Source organism: Spinacia oleracea, chromosome 5 (assembly GCF_020520425.1).
Source record: "Spinacia oleracea cultivar Varoflay chromosome 5, BTI_SOV_V1, whole genome shotgun sequence".
Classification (NCBI taxonomy): Eukaryota; Viridiplantae; Streptophyta; class Magnoliopsida; order Caryophyllales; family Amaranthaceae; genus Spinacia; species Spinacia oleracea.
In genome coordinates, this window is record NC_079491.1 from 30365298 (window position 1) to 30385872 (window position 20575).

The 20575-nt window shown below is 34.6% G+C and overlaps 2 protein-coding genes across 2 annotated transcripts; one reads left to right on the top strand and one right to left on the bottom strand.

Moving 5' to 3' along the window:
• Nucleotides 1-450: 450 nt before the first annotated feature.
• On the top strand, nt 451-1766 carry LOC110797064 (E3 ubiquitin-protein ligase PUB24-like). Its single transcript, XM_056828898.1, is given in 2 exon segments — nt 451-1066; nt 1069-1766. Coding segments are annotated over 2 exon segments (1314 nt in total).
• Nucleotides 1767-9132: 7366 nt separating this feature from the next.
• LOC110797066 (E3 ubiquitin-protein ligase PUB23-like) lies at nt 9133-10609 on the bottom strand. The gene has a single exon (XM_022002160.2). The coding sequence runs from the start codon at nt 10521-10523 to the stop codon at nt 9258-9260; it is 1266 nt and encodes a 421-aa protein (XP_021857852.1). The 5' UTR covers nt 10524-10609; the 3' UTR covers nt 9133-9257.
• Between the last annotated feature and the right edge of the window lie 9966 nt (nt 10610-20575).

Genomic DNA, 20575 nt, shown 5'->3' on the forward strand with positions numbered 1-20575 from the left:
TACGTAATACGTGGGCCTAAATAAACCTCCAATCTAAAACTTACACATGTCAATCATTTTTTCCAAAAAAGTCACATAAAAATGTGATATAATTCGCATGGTCTTCTCTAACAATTTGACCAGCAAAATGAGAAATTATGACCGGTAAACCACAGCCAAAAGACAGGAACACCCAGTATTTAATTAATTAATTAACCTTTGCAATAAATGATTCCAATATAAATATATTATATATGGGTAATAGTACATATTCTCTTTAGTCTCGATCATACGTTACGTTCAAACCTCATTATTATTTTTATTATTACAAAATCAAATAAAATCACATTTCTTCGTTTTTATTTTAAACATCTTCAACAGCCGCTTATTTTTACCATAATAATAATTCAGGGAAAGAATATTTTGTTTATTTAACTCCTTACCTTTTTCTTGTTTTTTTTCACTTACAACATGGAAAACCACGACGAAGTCGAGGTGCCCCAATATTTTGTTTGCCCCATTTCCCTCCAAATCATGCTAGACCCCGTCACCGCCGCCACCGGCATCACGTACGATCGATCTAGTATCGAGCGGTGGCTAAAGGCGGCTGTGAATCATGAACCCGTATGTCCCGTGACAAAACAGGCTCTTCCTAGCCAACATCTGACCCCTAACCACACCCCACGGCGGCTCATCCAAGGTTGGTGCGTTGCCAATGCTAGCCATGGTGTGGAACGAATCCCCACCCCTAAAGCTGTCCTTTGTCGGGCCCACATCATGAAGATCCTTCGTGGGCTTAGTATACCTCACCTGCAGTCCGCCTCACTTGATCAGCTCCTTTCATTGATTGATCATGCCAAGGATGAAGATAGGAATCTCATGGCGGAATGTGGGGTCGTCAAAGCTATGGTTGCGTTGATTATCAAATGTTTTAAGGAAAGGAAGACCACATTTCTTGAGGAAGCCTTAAGGATTATTACGACTATTTGGATTCCGGCTAACGTGTCTTCTGAGGTGAGAGCCATTGTAGCAGACAATATTGAACTAATTGATGCCATCACATGGGTCCTCCTACTAGACCAGGATGAGATAGTCGAAAGGTCAAACTAATTAAGGAGTTGGTTAAGGTTGCGGGCTCCAGCCTCGTCGAGAGGTTCAAGCCTGACTTCTTCAAGGGAGTTGTGGGTATCTTATTAGATTATCATCACAATAATAATAATAATAATAATAATAATAATAATAATAATAATAATAATGAAAACATCAATGTGGGCCCTGTAAAGGCAGCCCTCCGAGTTTTACTGGAGGTGTGTAAACATGGGCGGAACAGGCATAGAATCATTGATGCCAACACCATTTTCCACCTAATTGAGCTTGAATTAGAGTTGGGCCTGGCCCAACCCGACAAGATTAAAAAAGTGAGCGAGCTAGTGTTTTGCCTCTTAGCCCAATTATGCTCCTGTGCGGACGGGAGAGCCCAGTTCCTAGCCCATTCAGGGGGTATAGCAGTGGTATCAAAGAGGATATTGCGGGTGTCAGCGGTGGTGGATGACCGGGCGGTTCATATTTTCGGGCTAATATCGAAATTCTCGGGCACAAAAGAAGTGTTGCATGAGATGTTAAAGGTGGGTGCAGTATCAAAGTTGTGCATGGTGTTGCAGGCAGATAGTGCAAAATATTTGAAAGATAAAGTGAGGGAAATACTAAGGATGCATTCCCATGTTTGGAACAACTCACCTTGTGTTCAGGTTTACCTTTTAACAAGGTATCCTATGTTGCAATTTTGATAATACTTTATAAGCTTACTTGCTTCTTTTTAATTTGGGATTTTCTTTTACAATTGTAAATTACTACTTCACTTCCTACTACTTATATACATGATCCTAATACAAAATTTTCATATCATTTTCAATTATTAATATCGATTCCATATTATAATTTGAGAGATCGAGGTGGTATACGGAGTGTAAAGTAGTGCGAGGTACGTACAATTAGAGAGCTATTTGGACCAAGGATATAAGGATACAATACACTCTTTCACATCCTTATCAGATTTTAGTTTTGATTGATTTCACAACTAGTAATTGGATCATATTTGATTGCTGACTTTTGGGTAGACAGTGAATTATGTTTGACAAGGTCTAATTGTACCTTCCAAAAATATTAATACAAGTTGACATTTATGGTATGTATGTTGTAGGCAAATTTGCGAGAAATGATCTTTTATAACCCAAATTTTGCGAGAAATGACCTTACTATATATATGAATATATATTATGGAAATTTTGTTTTAAATAATTAAACGTTTAGACGATTTCTTGTTATGAATCCAACCTTTGAATTATTATTTAATAATTCAACCTTTGCACCCCCACCCACTTTTACTACACCCTAATGACCGAGAATCAACTAAGAAGGTCAGCTTTTATTTATTTTTTATTTTTATTTTCTGCTTCCTTTTTCCTTCTCCCTCCTCTTTCTTCTGTTTTGTTCTTTAAGTTAAAACTCTAGCTTTTACATTTCATTCAGGGAAGACCACCATTATCGCCGCCCATTTATACACTAACCACACCGGAGAATCGGAGATACCCACAAAATACCCTAACTCAATGCTCATAATCACCACAAGAAATACCCATATACTACAAGTCTACAACCCCATCACCCTCGCATATCCCCTCTCTTTCTCACTCCTCCACAACAACGTACCCCACTACAAGCAGCATCGCACCCCTCTTCCTTGCCAGCCCCACTAGAAAAGCTACCCCCACTCGAGAAATCCAACCTCCGTCTCCACGAAACACCGTACTTACCATGAAAGGAGCCATCAAGGGGTGAAACATCATCATTAATGAGAAAGGAATGCGAACCTTCCTGAATAAAGTTAGTGCAGTTTTAAATGCAAGTGTCAGCCTGTGCGAGTCGGCTAAGTGTCTCTATATAGTTATCGATCTTCAAATTACTATGAACACTTATGAAACTCTTTGGTTGGAGAAAAGAAGAAATCGTTACACATCCACTGTAAAGACAGTTACCAACGTGTTCAGTTATAGAATAATTAGCTCTCACTGAAAACTGAAATAGAAGAGGATAATCTTGAGAATCATGACGAGGAGGAGAATCTTTAGGTGAAAGAGGAGAATTTTTAGGTGAAAGAGGATAATCTTTAGGTGAAAGAGGAGGAAAATCTTTTGAATGTTTACGTTTAGCTTTAGATTAAGATTAGGCTTAGGTTTAGATGGCTCAAATTCAATCCACTCAGCCTGCGTTTGCTCCCACACTTGTTTATGCCCTGCTACTTTTTCTTTGAACCATTGACAGCGTTCGAATCCTTCTCCACCCGTTTTGAATTCAGAAAGAATCACTTTTCCAACCTCACATACAAGATAAGCTTCAGTTATAAAATGAATTCTGCAATAAGAAAATAATAATAAATAAATAAAGGCGACATTAAACTAAACTGTGTAAAGTATTCAAGTCTTATAATTTAAAACTAACCCTAAATCACATAACAACTCTGAATCGGTAGTTCCCGTGGACTCTTCTTCATTAACATTTTTACCCTTCTTGTCTATGTACACTATATCATAAAATTTCTTTGCTGGTTCAATTGCCTCTAAAGATCTTCCCTCTGTCCGATGTTTCTTCCAGCGTTCTTCCCAATATTTTGGATCAACCTAAACAATGGAAGCTTTTAGAGAGTTGAACAAATAACATCCAACTAGTCCTACACTCTAGACTAGCCATTACATTGACCATAATAAGCCTGCAAGTTTCCTTTCAATGGCATTGAATGCAAACGTGTAGTTCCTTAAGAGATATATCTCTTTCTAAATTACTTCATAGATGCATCACATTCATAGCCTGGCTTGAGGGAATTCATCAGCTTATATACAAAGCTAAGTTAACCCTATGCTCCTATCTCTAGCAGACTTGTGGGCGCAACTTGGGCAAGGTTCGCATTCCTTTTTCATTACTGATGAAGTTTCACCCCTTGATGGATTCTTTCAACAACGCTTCAAAGAATTTTTTAAATTATTATGCTTTTATGGATCTTGTACGTTAACAACTTTTTTTTCTTTCCGGTGATTACGATCTTTTGGAAATTGTAGGAAGTTCTTGCCACATCAAGTGAGGTGTGTCCAAAACAAAAAAAAAAAGTAAGTTGTGTCTATCAACCTCTATATCCATATGATCCTTAAGCCACATCTCTGGATTTGGGGCTGGTTTGCTACCATTTTGTTAAGTTTGGGTGGAGTAGTGTTCCTCAACATAATCTGGTATTCCATTAGTTGTATCAAATAATTGTATTACATGATCGTGACTGAAATTGAATTGTTGTTGATCTTCGATACTAGCAAGGACATTTGCTAGTTAAAAAGTTTGAGATATAAGAATGGTATATATAGTTTGTTTTGGTAGTTTTCGAATGAGATGGTTTGTATAGTGAATAAAGGTGAGTGCTATATTTACTATTTCGTATTGAGTTGTGGATATAATGTAATGCATGAATTATGTTTCGAATATATTATATTAAGATAACTTGAACACTCCTGTTTTGGTCTGGTCTACAGCAAGAAGAGAGTAAAGGAGTGGAAGAGAGGCAAAAGCTAGTTGTTGGCACAACCAAACAAACACACCAGCAGGCTTTAATTAATTCTATTGTACTCGTGCAACGCACAATGATTACTGCTCCTTAAATATTTTTGATAATTTAATAATTATTTACAAAAAGTTAATAAAATAAAATATATTTCGTAAATGAGTTCACACCAATTGATTTAATTTTCCTTAAATAAATAATTAAAAAACATAAATTAAATGATATAGATTGGATGCTATCATTTGAACTACAATTTAAAACCATACATTAAAATATTTTATTTATTATGTTTCATTATTTTAATTTCCCATAAAATTAATATAAGTACAATTTTTTTTTTCCAAAATTTAATTACAATATTTTAATCAAATAAAAAATATAATGATGAGCAAACCTAGTATTTAATAATGTTTTAATGGAATAATTTATCATGAAAAAAACGATCTATATCAAACTCATATCATCTTGTATGTTAAAAAAAATGTAGTATTAAAGTTTTTTGTGATGTCATAAGATTAGGACATGTACAACGTGCGATAATTAATACACCGTATTAATATTTTTAATAATTTGACAATTATTTACAGAAAAGTTAATAAAATAAACTATATTTCGTAAATGAATTTTTCATATATTAATTGATTTAATTTTTATTCGACATATAATAAATAAAAAATTAAGTTGAATATGAATTGATGTCATAATTCAACCGCGGTTAAAAATAATATAATGAAATGTCTGATTGTTTTTTATACTCCATATATTTAACTAATTTTAGTTTCCTGTAAAAACTTAAATATGAAAAACATTTCCAAAAATGATTGTACAATTTTATAATCAAATCACAAAAATAATAACATTTTAATGAAATAGTTACAACAAATTTAAATGAAATAAAAATCCATACCTACAGTATCACATATATTCAAATTTTCTTTGTTCATATTCAAATCATTAATGAAAATTACATTTAAAATTCATAAAAGTTGAGGTTTATTCTTACGCGTTGTAGCTAGGTTGTGTAAATAAATACATAGTTTAATACTCTGTAATAAATTCTATGTTATTTATTCTTTTAGTAAACATTATTATGTCATTTATGGTTTTATAAAAAATTTTGTTTTTTTTTCATATAATTTAATTATTATTTTGTTAAAAATAAGTAATCATAATTATGGTAAATATCTTAAAATTTTTAGAAATCATCGAATTAAAAGTAAAAAAAATCACTTTGTTAAATGAGCGTTTTTTAAAGAAGCCATCAACGGATGAAATTTCATCATAATGAGAAAGGAATGCGAACCTTCCTGGACAAAGTTAGTGCAGTTTAAAATGCAAGTGTCAGCCTGTGCGAGTCGGCTAAGTGTCTCTATATAGTTATCGATCTTCAAATTACTATGAACACTTATGAAACTCTTTAATTGGAGAAAAGACGAAATCGTTACACATCCACTGTAAATATAATTACCAACGTGTTCTGTTATAGAATAATTAGCTCTCACTGAAAACTGAAATAGAGGAGGAGAATCTTTAGTTGAAGGAGAAGGTGAATCTTTTGAATGTTTACGTTTAGCTTTAGGTTTAGATGGCTCAGATTCAATCCACTCAGCCTGCGTTTGCTCCCATATTTGTTTAAGCCATGCTACTTTTTCTTTGAACCATTGACAGTGTTCGAATCCTTAAATTCTCTACCCGTTTTGAATTCAGAAAGAATCTCTTGTCCAACCTTACATCTATTACTTATATATATACTAAAACAGACACCAGGAAGGACACATGTCACTTCTTGGTGTAAAATTTCCCCGCCTAAAATACTTTCCAAAAATATATATCTTTTTATTTTGTCTTTATTCTCTACCTTTTCGTAAACTATCTTTGTATGGAAATTTTTTTTTATAAATTATGGCAATAATTATCACGTAATAATAACTTTGCTAAATATTTTTTGATTATATTTTAGTAAAATCGGTATTATAGTAATGGAAAATATATTCCCTCGATATGTCGATCAAATTAGCATATTACACATATATAATATGCATATTAGATGAATAAATTTAATTGAGTATGTTAAAAAAAATTATAATTATGCAGTAGTTTGGGAATATTTGGTTAAATATTTTGTAAAAAATAATTACTCATAATTGCGTGCACGGGATCTAATAATCTAGTACAAGATAAGCTTCAGTTATAAAATGAATTCTGCAATAAGAAAATAATAATAATAATAATAAATAAATAAAGGCGGCATAAAACTAAATTGTGTAAAGTATTCAAGTCTTATAATTTAAAACTGACCCTAAATCACATAACAACTCTGAATCGGTAGTTCCCGTAGACTCTTCTTCATTAACATTTTTACCTTTCTTGTCTCTGTATACTATATCATAAAATTTCTTTGCTGCTTCAATTGCCTTTAAAGATCTTCCCTCTGTCCGATGCTTCTTCCAGCGTTCTTCCCAATATTTTGGATCAACCTAAACAATGGAAGCTTTTATAGAGTTGAACAAATAACATACAACTATTCCTACACTCTAGACTAGCCATTACATTGCCCATAATAAGCCTGCAAGTTTCCTTTCAATGGCTTTGAATGCAAACGTGTAGTTCCTTAAGAGAGATATATCGCTTTCTAAAGTACTTCATAGATGCATCACATTCATAGTCTGGCTTGAGCGAATTCAGTAGCTTATATACAAAGCTAAGTTAACCCTAGGTTCCTATCTCTAGCAAACCGTGGGTGCAACTTGGGGAAGGTTCGCATTCCTTTTTTTATTACTGATAAAGTATTGAAATTAAAAATTGTAATTATATCCCCAGAGACTCGGAGAGTGAATGAGACTAAGAGCAATGATTATATACTCCCTCCGTCCCTTAATACTCGCACCGCTTTCCTTTTCGGGCCGTCCCTTAATACTTGAATCGCTTTTATAAATGGAAATTTTTATCAATATTATATTATTTCTCACACTTATCTACTACCCCACATACACCCCTATTCTTTACAAAAAATTAATTAAAAATTCACATCCTTCATTCACCACTCCCCATCTCTTACACATTTCCCACTAACAATATTAAAAAAATACTCCACTATCAATTAAGGTAGTGTTCTCTTCACCTGAATTTCACTTATCTTATCTTATCTTATTGGCTCTGAACTTATCTTATCTTATCTTATCTTATCTTATATGAACTTATTGACCCTTATCTTATCTTATCTTATCTTATCTTATCTTATTGACCCTTATCTTATCTTATCTTATCTTATTGAAACTTATAGGAAGCCCTTATGTAATATTTACCTTATCTTATATTATCTTATCTTATCTGATCTTATCTTATCTTATTGGCCATGAACTTATCTTATTTTATATTATCTTATTGACCTTGAACTTATCTTATCTTATCTTATCTGAACTTATTGGCCCTTATTTTATCTTATCAGACCTGAAATAAGTGAAAATAAGGTGAAGAGAACAGAGCCTAACACCATTAAATTAATAAGTCAATTCAAATGTCTTAAACTCCGCACCGATCAAACCGGTGCAAGTATTAAGGGACGGATGGAGTAATCTAGATGGATGTCTTACAAATGTGTACGTTCCTTATGTGAAGAACTCAACTGTACTTTGTCATTTCATATAGAATTGTGCCAATCACGACTTACTCCTTAATCCTTATATGGATTAAAAACATCGATATCATTCCTCTCCCACTACAAGAAAAAGGCAAATTTTCGACCGTCAAAAATAGTCGGAAAAAGAGCGTTTTTGGTCGGTAAAAAATTTACCGACTAAAAGTAGTCGGAAAATGGTTGTCGGAGATGTTCTGGTCGCGACTAAAAAGTGGTCTTATTTTTGTATTTGTCAACTACCTTCGCCCTCAGGCGCTAGATCGATCATTGATAAGTTTGAATATTTTTATATATAGACAATTTGATGATAATGAATTTGTATGAAATGACGAAGGAGAGGACTCGTAATTAAATTGAAATCGAAATGGTGCATATTAAGTTCAATTCATGGGTATTTATATTTTATAGATTAAATTGCTTTAAAGAATGAAATATATTGTACAGATTAAATATAGTAACATTAATTTAAATCATACTACAAGTATGTAATAAAAATGGCCACTTGACAAAAAATGCTGATATTCGAACGACATAGCCTGAGAAGTAAATTAATTATGTGTGGCTGCCCTCTTCCTTACTGCAAGAACCTAGCTATCTCCACGATGATGTTTTTGCCAACATTAAATTATTCTTCAATACTCGATTATCCATCTCACGGACTATACAGATGATATCGTTCCCTTGCATAATACGGAGTACAGAATACGTATAATATAATACTTATATATGATCATTTAATTTGATACATTTTCAAAGTTAAGATGCTAGTACAAAAATTAATTAGCATCACATCTGCAGGTTTTGTACGATTTTTTTTCTTGATAATAAATAATATTAATGTACATGGAGATTGGAGGTATACATTTCTCGTACAAAGTAAACTAATGCATTGCATGTAGGAGAATAATTTGTGCAAACAACCAAATTAAATATAATTAATTTCGATGTTTTCTCAGTGTTAACAATTAGTTGTAAGTGAAAAAAGTGAAAAAAATTGTCACAAAAATTGTCAAATTCCCATTGATTGACAAATAAAATCTAATTAGAAGATGGATAAGCAGAGATCAAATGAGGAGGGATGCAGGGAGAATTCTTCCAAACCCTAGAATGCAACCTCAACATTTCTTTAGCCCTCTCCTTAGTCTTTGAACTACAATCCACTTGTAGGACCAAGCACAACTTGGCCACCACCCCAACCTCCATCATCTCCCCTATCACCTTCCCTGTTCCAACGTACCTCGATATCGATGACAAAATCCTCACCGCCCGATCACTTGCCACGTGTGACACCCGTAAAATCTTCTTAGACACAACTGCTAACCCTGCACCGTGCCCTACCAGATCCGCCCTTCCCTCTGCACATCCACATAGCTGGTCTAACACTACTAACCCAAGCTCCGAGATTCGTCGTTCCAATAACTCGCTTAAAAGAAGCTCCACCAACACTTGGACTGCCCCAGACCCGACCGCCTTAACCCGATTCCTTCCCCAAGGATTAAGCTCAACAAGTAACTTCAACGCATTTTTTGTAGCGTTGTTAGATATCTGATCTCTTAAAATGCTAACAATCTCATCAAACATCTCATGTTTAACGTTACTCAACTTTGTGGGGTCCGCTACACTGTAAACCAACCTCAACACCTTGATGCCATTTTCCCTCTCTTGTTGAGAAGATGATTCACTGCGCAACGACCCAACTAACGAATCTACAAATAAGCTAGCATCATCATCATTTCTAAACATTACATCCTTAAGCTCTTGATCATAGCCGTCCATCTGCGCAAGGACTGATATCACCTCTTCCTTCTCAACATTCGTAACATCCTTTTCTGTTAACACAGAAGCTACATACTCGAAAGCTCCAGAAGATACCAGAAGCTTCTTTGTTCTTGAACTAGTAAGAAAGGATCGGATCCTCTGCAAGAAGGTATACCGCATCTGAGTTGACTTCTTCGCATCAGAGATGAGCTTACATATGATTGACCGGGTTAGAGTAGGGGGCTGCGTAGGAGTAGGAATACGCTCTACACCGTCGGATACATGGAGGATGCACCATGATTGAATCAGACGGCGTAGAGTGTGATTAGGGATGATCATCAAGCTAAGATCATCCTCATCATTCAATTTCGTCATAAGGGGCTGTTTGGTAACAGGACAAATGGTGTTTTTACAACAGAAAAGCCATTTCTCAATAAAATCTCTATCAAAAGTAATACCTGTTGAAATTGTAACTGGATCTCTCATGAGTTGGAGAGAGATTGGGCATAGAAAATGTGATGGGATCTCAATATTACTCACCTCCATTTTTATTTTTTATTTTTTATTTTTTATTTTTTATTGTTTGTATTATCTAGAAGTTATTTTAGAAGGAAAACTTAAATTGGTTGGAGAAAGAAGGTGAAAAGGGGGAGCTTATATATGTGAGAATTGTATGTTTACAACTTGTTTCTTAATTACAGATACAAAGTCAAACACGCTGTTTTCAAAGCGGGAGATTTGAAAGGAATTTAATATAAACTTTTATTTTTCCTTTTATTTTCTTTTGACTTTTTATTATTGGTTGGGAGGACAAAAGTGGAAATTTGACCTATTGCCAGCTCAATAATTATTACAGTAAAATTTATGAAAAAAAATTAAAAAGTTACTCCCTCCGTCCCTTTCTTTACTTACGTATTTTATTTTGGGTGTCTCCTTTATTCTTTACGTAAAACTTCAATGTCTTTAATAATTATGTCAAAAGTTTATGCGGGTGATTATTTTAACCAATTAAATTCATTGGAGAATTTTATATCTCACACTTTTTCATAAGGGTATTATATCTTTTACTCCCTTCGTCCCATATTTGTTCTTTATGTTTGGTACCATGCATCTGATTTAACGACTAATCAATGTAGGTTGAAATTCATTTTATTTATTATTCAAACAATGCATTACGTTTATTTATTTATAATATTTTCACTTTTAATTTATCTAAAATCCGACATTGAAAAAGTGTGAAATATTTAATGCCCCAATGAAAAAGTGTGAGAGATTAAATATTTTAATGAATTTAATTTGTTAAATAATCACTTAGCACACTTTTTATAGAATATTAAGGACATTTATGTGATGATATAAAAAGAAATATTTTCAATGTAAAGAACAAAATGAGACACCTTAAACGGAATACGTGATGAAAAAAATGGGGTGGAGTCAGTGCACTTTCTTAATATCAGATTAAGGATAAAGTAAAAACATTATAAATAAACGTACTTTGCATTGATTAAATAAAAAATAAAAGGAATTTCAATCTACATTCACCAGTCGTTAAATCGTGTGCATCATATCACATGCAAAGAACAAAAAACGAATGAAGGGAGTAGAAAATATAGTATAGTGAAATTAAGGCTTTGTTTAGCAATTGGTCATTGTTCATTCACTTTGCTGGTTTGATTTACAGTTTGTATTGTTTTTTCGGTTTTGGTTGGTTGTTTGAGTTTTTATTTGTTTAAAAATATGTTTAGTAAAATCGACCTTTGTATACTATCTCACTACAAAATAATCATTTTATAGAGACGAGGAATTTCATCTCTATATAGTCCAAATCCGTCTTAAAATGATGTTTAGAGACGGATTTGAGACATAAATAGGGCGTCTCTATAGAGGGCGTCTCAAAAGAATTTGAGACGGAATTTTTGCGAATCCATTACAAACTTGAGACGGAATTTTTGAAACACTATGTACAATTTCATCTCAATTTTAATTTAGAGACCAAGTTTTAGTAACTCGTCTCAAGTTTGAGACGTTTATTGTATCCGTCTCAAAATCCATCTCTAATTGATGCATAATTTTGTAGTGTCTATACTAATATATTAAAAGGCGTTCTTGAGAACGTATACGTGTCACGTATATCCCTCCTTCTTACGTCACATCACCACTAATCAGTATCATGACATGTCATTGACAACCAAAAAAACATGTAGCAAGGATCGAACACCAGAACTCTTTGTTAAACGTTGCACTTCCTACCATCTTAACCAACTACAGCTTATGTTATATTTTCTATATAAACATATATGTTCTTTTTACAATAAATAACAAATTGAATGCAAAAAAGGGGAATGATTACTTCATTTATAAATGTACAATTATTATTTTTTTAGATTAAGCCTAAAAAAATCCCGGGGTAAGAGGAAAAACATTGACGGTGGTTGAGTAATTATAGAACAATATACATGCACACGGGTGCACCGTGAACTCTCTCACATCTTATCCTTACATGTGAGGAGAAAATGTGATAGTGACCACCAATGGATATAAAAGTTCTATTGGGTGGACGATGCATAATAATGTCCAGATTAATGAATCAACTAATGATGAAGAAAAGAATCCGACTTTATTTTGATTTTCGGATGTGGGCTTTCAGCTTGGGAAGGTTGCTGATCGGCCGCTAATATTGTGTCATCCCATCACAACAAATAAATCCGAATAAAATTCAAAACCCGGGGCAACACCCGGACCACATACTAGTTAACAATTTCAAAGGCGAAAAGTCAAAAGCTACCTCAATTGTTGTTTCATTACTTGAAAATTAAGCTGGTTGAAAAAGCTAATTACCAAATATAATATTCGTTGTTTGACCAAATGAAAAATCGAAAAGTCAATCCAAAGGCTAATAGAAAGTGAATGTCAAGCAAGGCCTAAAAGTAGAAGTTAAAATCGATTATGTTTCTATGTAGAGATGGTACATAGTAAGCTAAGGTTTCCTATGGTTGATCTGAGTTAGCTCATTAATTGCTTGGATAATCTATAGAAAAGTCTGTCTAGCGAAATTTCCGTCTTGTATTGTTCCTTTGTTAGAGTTGAATTTATGTATTGCCAATGAATGAAAGCTAATGGGCTCTTTAATTAAGACATTCTTTAGAAATACGGAGTAAAAAATAAAAATAAAAATAAAAATAAAAAGACAAAAAGTGGAAGTTGTATGGGGAGGAAAGAGAAGCCACATGATAGAGTTAGAAGGAGGAATGGAAATGGGTGGTATTGAGACTCGAAACGGTCGGTGTAATGTATTCATTGAAGAAAGGGGCTCCTTTCTTTTGACTTTCTTTAAAGTCCAAGGAAGGCAAGGATCCATATTTCACGTTCTACTATGTTTTTTTTTTTTTTTAATCTTGGATAATGTTATATTTTCCTAGCTTAAACGTTTACTTTTGCATGATCTCCCATCAAGTATTCAACTTCTATTTTGATAATGACGTGTACAATAATTAACTTCAGCCGTATTAATTAAAATAAAACATCCTTTTTAGTGAAAGTCTCCTTCTCTATCATTATTTTGAGAAATTCTTGTAATAATTAAGAATATAATTTATCAAACTTGTGTTAAAATGTACCTTCGTAACATGATGGATGACCTATAAAACTTTTACCAAGGACAATGAAATATATGGCGATCCTCCCTCCACATAGGGGCGCACATTAAAGAAATCAAAATATGTGTTGTACATACGTGACTACATTGGTTAGAAGAATACTTTTAACTGTTAATACAATGGATGTTAATATGATTGTTGCGTGTTACTTTGTAATGGATAAGATTGTGTAAATCAGTCAATACAAGTTAAAATGTATCCTTTTCTATTATCTATTACTCCCTCCGTATTTATTTAAGGGATACACTTGTCTTTTCCGGCCGTATTTATTTAAGAGATACACTTGTCATTTTTAGTAACTTATCAACCCCACCATCTAATTAAATAATACATCTAATTTACCTTTTGACCCACCATCTTACTACCTCCGTTCCTAAAAGTTCTTTACGCTTTCCGTTTTAGTCCGTTCCTGAAAATTCTTTACACTCCTACTTTATTCCATTTTTACTCTTATTTGGCCCACCATAACTTACCCACTCACAATACTTTAATATTAGTTTCCACCCACTCACATTATTGGACAATTTATCGCCACTCATTTTCCATTTGTTACCCCCACCATCACATGTTCACCAAAATTCCTTAATTACCGTGCAAATAGTAACCGTAAAGATCATTTAGGAACGGATCGGAGGTAGTATTAAACAAATAATTTTATAAACCTACCCCACCTCCCACCCCCAAAATGACATGGTCCCCACTTGTTTACTTATTAAAATATCTACACAATCCCATTTGCCAAAAAGGACCTTTTATAACTCAAATTTTGCGAGAAAGGACCTTATATAATTTTTTTTGTGAAAACACACCTTAAAGTAATTTTTTTTGCGAGAAATGACCTAAGGAATGTTTCCGGCATTGACTGAGCTTTTCCGGCCATTAACTTGCACGTGAGCAGCACGTGTGGCTTACGTTGGCTAAAGACAATGATTTTCCTGACTCTTGAATTTTCAAACTTGATTTTATTTCGGTTTTTCTTTTCAACTTTAGGTTTTAAAGCTTAGAATTTTGGAGGAAAATTGGGTGTGATTAGCAAAATAATGCCACACGTGCTTCTCACGTGCAAGTCAATGGCCGGAAAAAACTCAGTCAATGCCGGAAATTTACTCTTGGTTGTCTTTCGCAAAAAAAATTACATTAATGTGTGATTTCACAAAAAAAAATTTATATAAGGTCCTTTCTCGCAAAAAAATTTACATTAAGGTGTTATTTCACAAAAAAAAATATATAAGGTCATTTCTCGCAAAATTTGGATTATAAAAGGTCCTTTTTAACAAATTTGCCTTTAATTTTTCTTCTTAATACTCGTGTCCGACCAAGTGTATCCTTTAAATAAATACGGAAGGAGTATGTAAAAGTTAAAATAGGACAAAAAGGTACGAAGTACTTCCTCCATTTTTTTATTATTACACCGTTTTCTTTTTTCGGAAGTTGCATATTAATTGCACCATTTTCTTTTTTGGCAAGTTTACTGACATTTGTATCCTTATATGGGTGGTGGGGACCAAACCCCACTTGTTCTTTACATAAAAACTTGTACTTAATCACATGGGTATTTTTGTCAATCTTTCACATTTTACCTCCTTTCTTAATTCTTGTGCCCAAGGTAGATGGTGCAATAATAAAAAAATGGAGGAAGTATATACATATTGTACATGTGGTGTGCGTTGTACCGACAAATATGTTCATAATTAAATCACGATTAGAGTAATATATAGCGCGCGTATGGAAGCCTTCCGCAACAATTGGAAGGTGAAATTTGATTAAGTTTTGTGGGATTAATTGTTGGAGCACCAAGCACATGGGGACATACATTAAATATAGTGATTAACATGGTCCAAAATGGTTTCAATTCTCTCCAGCCAATCTACTACCAATTCAAGTCTATCACAAATTCTGTCAAAAAAAAAGGTCTATCACAAATTAAGGCAATTAAGAATGAAGTTTTCAATCCTTAAGTATCAATCATATTAATATTAATACTTACATTTTAGGACATTGTTGTTTTTCAAACAATTGACCTGGTTATCTCTTTAATTCTTGTTATTAGCGATATGCGCGATGAATAGATCGATCATTTTGTCTCATACTACGTACTTCCTCCGTTTCGGAAAGTTCTTTACGCTTAGGAATATGTGTCCAAAATATGAAAACTTTGTTTGTAAATTCTCACTATTATATACATCAAAATGTTACATGTAAGATCTTGTTAGATTGGTCTCGGTATATATTTTCAGAATATCAACTTTTTATATTTTTTTCCACATACAAAATTGGATATATTAGTAGTTAAATATTGCATTGGAGTCCGTGCAAATAGTAACTGTAAAGAACTTTCTAAAACGGAAGTAGTACATGCTAAAATAGAAATGAAATTAATAGTTGAAAAAATTAAATAGATGAGAAAATCACTCATAAGTCATAACATGCCACTTGTACATGCAATGGCAATAATAGTTACCCATTCTTTGTAATATATAGGCTGTCAATAAAACTACTTCATATATTATATATCCAAATCGAACCCTATTCAAATATGCTGGGAATATTTATCCGGACGGACAATCTATCAGAAAGAAGTTGCAGTTCTTATAAAAGTACCAAGTCGCAAAAATACAAGTTGGAGTAATATGCTATTGAATCCAAAAACAATACAAGATGATATGATGATGACCTACACAACGGTAATGCATGTATTTTATCCTAGCTTAATTTGTAAATGATCCCCAACTCTGTGGCTGTAATGAAGTGTGTCTTGCTACTTACTTCTTCTTTATAAAAAAATTAGGATTATTCTTGCATGGACCTAGTCCACAATTAATATTAGTGTGGACCCAAAATCAATATTAATTGTAGACCCAAAATTAATAGTTTTCTCTAGCACCCTTTTTAAATTCATAGTGATAATTTATAATAAAAGTCCTAGTCCGTATTAATTTCAACTTCAACTTCAACTTCAACAATGTTGTTGAGAATAGTGGCCTAAATGAGCCACTAATGAAGCCCAACCCAGCCTAGAGTAGAGTAGTAGTTGTTAGCCCTTTCTGCTGCTTTCTCTTTATGCTATCACATGTGGTGGTGTATCCACTATTTTGTCCTTTTCCTTAGTCACATGTCTAGGGATTAGTGAGGTGTTTTAGGGCACCAACTCCCATGCTGATACGCCGCCTATATAAGGCATGTAATGCTCCTTGTTTTGAGCAGTTTTTATCACAAAATGAATGAATGAACAAGCTGGGTTGAATGGCTAAATATCTCTGTGCATTGCTGGAGTTTCAGAACTTCAATTGTTCTCATGGTATCAGAGCTGCAGGTTCGTTTATTGTACAAATTATGTCATTCAATCACTTCATTCAATGTTGTTAGGCTATTTTTCTTCCTAAAGGTTGAAGCTTTATATTTAGTCTTTCATTCAAATCTGTAGTCAGTTAATATTAGGGTCTGCTGTATGCTTGCTTTCCTTATATATCTAGAAGAAAATCTAGAAATAACAACACTATGACTACAATAGAAACAACAAGCCCCCTTTACCTTCACCCTTCAGATGGCAGTAGTTCTATAAACATAGAAAAACTTCAGGGAGCCTCAAATTACAGGTCATGGAGGAGATCCTTAGAGATTTCTCTTGGTGCAAAGAGAAAACTTGGTTTTGTGACTGGTGTTGTCAAGCGAGATCCCAATGATTCAGTTAAGCAAGATCATTGGGATACTTGCAACAACATGGTCATCTCATGGATCATGTCTAATGTCACTGAATCCATAAAAAAGTCCATTATGTTTGTGACTGATAGTGCAACCATATGGAAACAGCTGGAACAAAGGTATACTGTGTCAAATGGGTCAAGGAAATATAAAATATGCAAAGATATTTATGAGACTAAGCAACAAGGCAAGCTTATCTCAGAATATTACACAGAAATGAAAGCTTTGTGGGAAGAACTTGAGGCCTTGAACATATATCCACCTATAACCACCATGACACCTGAAATCAATGCTTTCATTGGAGCTTTGAATCAGCAACAGGAAGAACAAAAGCTGTTCCAATTTCTGAATGGATTGGATGATGGCTATAGTGCTCAGAGAAGTCAGCTGTTGATGATGACACCACTTCCCACTGTGGACAGTGCCTGTAGCTGTTTGCAGCAAGAAGAATCCCAAAGAGATATACATAGGCCAATCAAAGAAGAATCTGATGTTGTGGCTATGTATAGTAAAAACAGTGACACAGTATGCTCTCAATGTGCTAAACCTGGACATACAAAAGAAACATGTTGGTTTGTTGTTGGATACCCAAGTTGGCACCCCCTGGGAAAGAAAGAATCAAAGGGAAAAGGAAGAGACAACAGCAAGCACCAAGGAAGAGATTACTCTAAATCTCCCTATAACAACTCCAAAGGTGCACAAAAGTGGAACAAAGGCAAGGGTGGAAATAAGAATAGAATGGCTGCAAATGCTCACACACACAATGATACTGCATCCAGCTCTACTGGATCAACCTTCACCACCCAACAGCTTGAACAACTTCTGAAAATGCTTCCTGTCCCTTCTAAAACAACTCCTGGTTCAGATACTGAAGATGAAATGGATACAGGGTTTGCTGGTATGGTCAGCTGCTATTATGCAGATGCATCAGGTCAAGAGTGGATCATTGACACTGGAGCTTCTCACCATATGACTGGAAATCTGAATATGCTGCTTAACTCTGTCAAATGTAACGATTTCCCACAAATAAACTTGCCTACAGGGCAAACTTCTGACATCTCTCACACTGGGATTGTGAAATTACACAATCACCTTCAACTCAACAATGTGCTATGTGTTCCAGCTTTCAAGCACAATCTCCTGTCAGTAAAGAAACTTGCTCAAGATGGAAAATGCAAGGTGGTGTTCCACTCTGAGTATTGTCTGATACAAGACAATCTGACATCCAAAGTTATTGCTCTTGGTAAGGTCATCAATGGGCTGTACTACTTGGTTAATGAACCTGTAAATCAGGCAATGAGACATATTACCAAGAATGTGAATCACAACACAGCTGCAGGATGCAAGAAAACAGCCATGACAGTCACAGGAGATCTTGCTGTCCCCACAACAGTGAAAGACACCAGTCCAATGAATGCAACTACACTGTGGCATCACAGACTTGGACATGCACCAGTGGCAAAGCTCAACAATATTCAGGGTTTAAAAGGATTCAAAACTGAATGCAATGATGTGTGTATTACATGCCCTCTAGCAAAGTTCACTAAACTTCCCTATCAACAAAGCAAGTCCAGAGCTGCAGAACCATTCGAACTAATCCATATTGATACATGGGGGCCCTATAAGGTGAGCACTAGAGGTGGTTACAGATACTTTCTGACTGTTGTGGATGATCACTCAAGGGCAACCTGGATTCATCTGTTGAAAGTAAAGTCAGATGCATATGAAGCACTCAGAGGTTTTGTCAACATGGCTAAAACTCAGTTCCAAAAAGTTGTGAAGAAAGTGAGATCTGATAATGCTCTGGAGTTTGATGACAAACTCTGCAGGCCATTCTTTTCTGAATTGGGCATCACTCATCAAACATCATGTGTAGGGAGACCTCAACAGAATGGGAGAGTGGAGAGAAAACACAGAAACATTCTTGAAATGGGAAGAGCTCTTAGGTTTCAAGCAGGCTTACCACTTCAATTCTGGGGAGATTGTGTACAAACTGCTGTTCATATCACCAACAAGCTTCCTATTCCTCTTTTGCACAACAAATCACCCCATGAGGTATTATACCAAACTACTCCCTCTTATGATCATTTGAAAGTGTTTGGTTGTTTAGCTATGGCCTCTAATCCTAATATTGTCAGTGATAAGTTTGCATTTAGAGGTGTTCCCTGTGTATTTCTAGGGTACCCTTTCTCTCAGAAAGGTTACAGACTTCTGAACTTGACTACAAACACAACCTTTGTCTCTAGGGATGTGACATTCCATGAGCACATCTTTCCCTATCAACTTTTCCATAACTCAAAATCCAAATCTTCAAATACCTCAGAACCTATCCATGTAAACCCCTGGATTGACACTGACACCTTGCCTAACATACCTCTCCCTCATGAAACCACAAACAGCCAACCAAACAACACAGACAACCACACAGAACAGCCCACTAATGACAGTCCTAACCCAGTAAGCCCCCCTCAAATCAGAAGATCCACCAGATCTCTCAAAAAACCAGCTTGGATGGGAGATTACTCTCTCAATCTTGCTACCAACAGTCCTGCTACTCAAGCAAAATCTATTACCTACACAACACCCACACCTAAATTCTCCTGTTTTATGACTCATCTAACCAAAATGGCATCTAAAGCAAAAGCTGGTGAACCTGTTCAGTTCAAAAAAGCTGTTCAAGATCCCAAATGGGTGAAAGCAATGAATGATGAACTTGATGCTTTAGAAGCAAACCACACCTGGGATATCACAGACTTGCCACCAGGAAAGAAAGCCATAGGAAACAAGTGGTTGTATAAGACTAAATTTGACAGAGATGGAAATCTTGATAGACATAAATCAAGACTTGTTGTGTTGGGTAACAGACAGAAATATGGAATAGATTATGACCAAACCTTTGCCCCTGTGGCAAAACTTGCCACAGTTAGATCAATTTTGGCTGTAGCTGCTATAGAACACTGGTTTTTACATCAAATGGATGTTAAAAATGCATTTTTACATGGTGATTTACAGGAGAATGTCTACATGAACATGCCATCAGGATACACTGGAATAGGATCTAGACTGCATGTTTGCAAAGATGGTGAAACTCATCCTAAAGATCAGTCTGGCAAAGTTTGTAAACTGAGAAAATCTCTCTATGGCCTCAAACAAGCTCCTAGACAATGGTTTGCCAAGCTCAGCACTGCTTTGAAGACACACAACTTCAAACAATCCAAAGCTGATTACTCTCTATTCACA

Bases quoted from the DNA above. Each gene is read 5' to 3' on its own strand.
- LOC110797066 (XM_022002160.2), bottom strand. From the start codon at position 10,523: ATGGAGGTGAGTAATATTGAGATCCCATCACATTTTCTATGCCCAATC.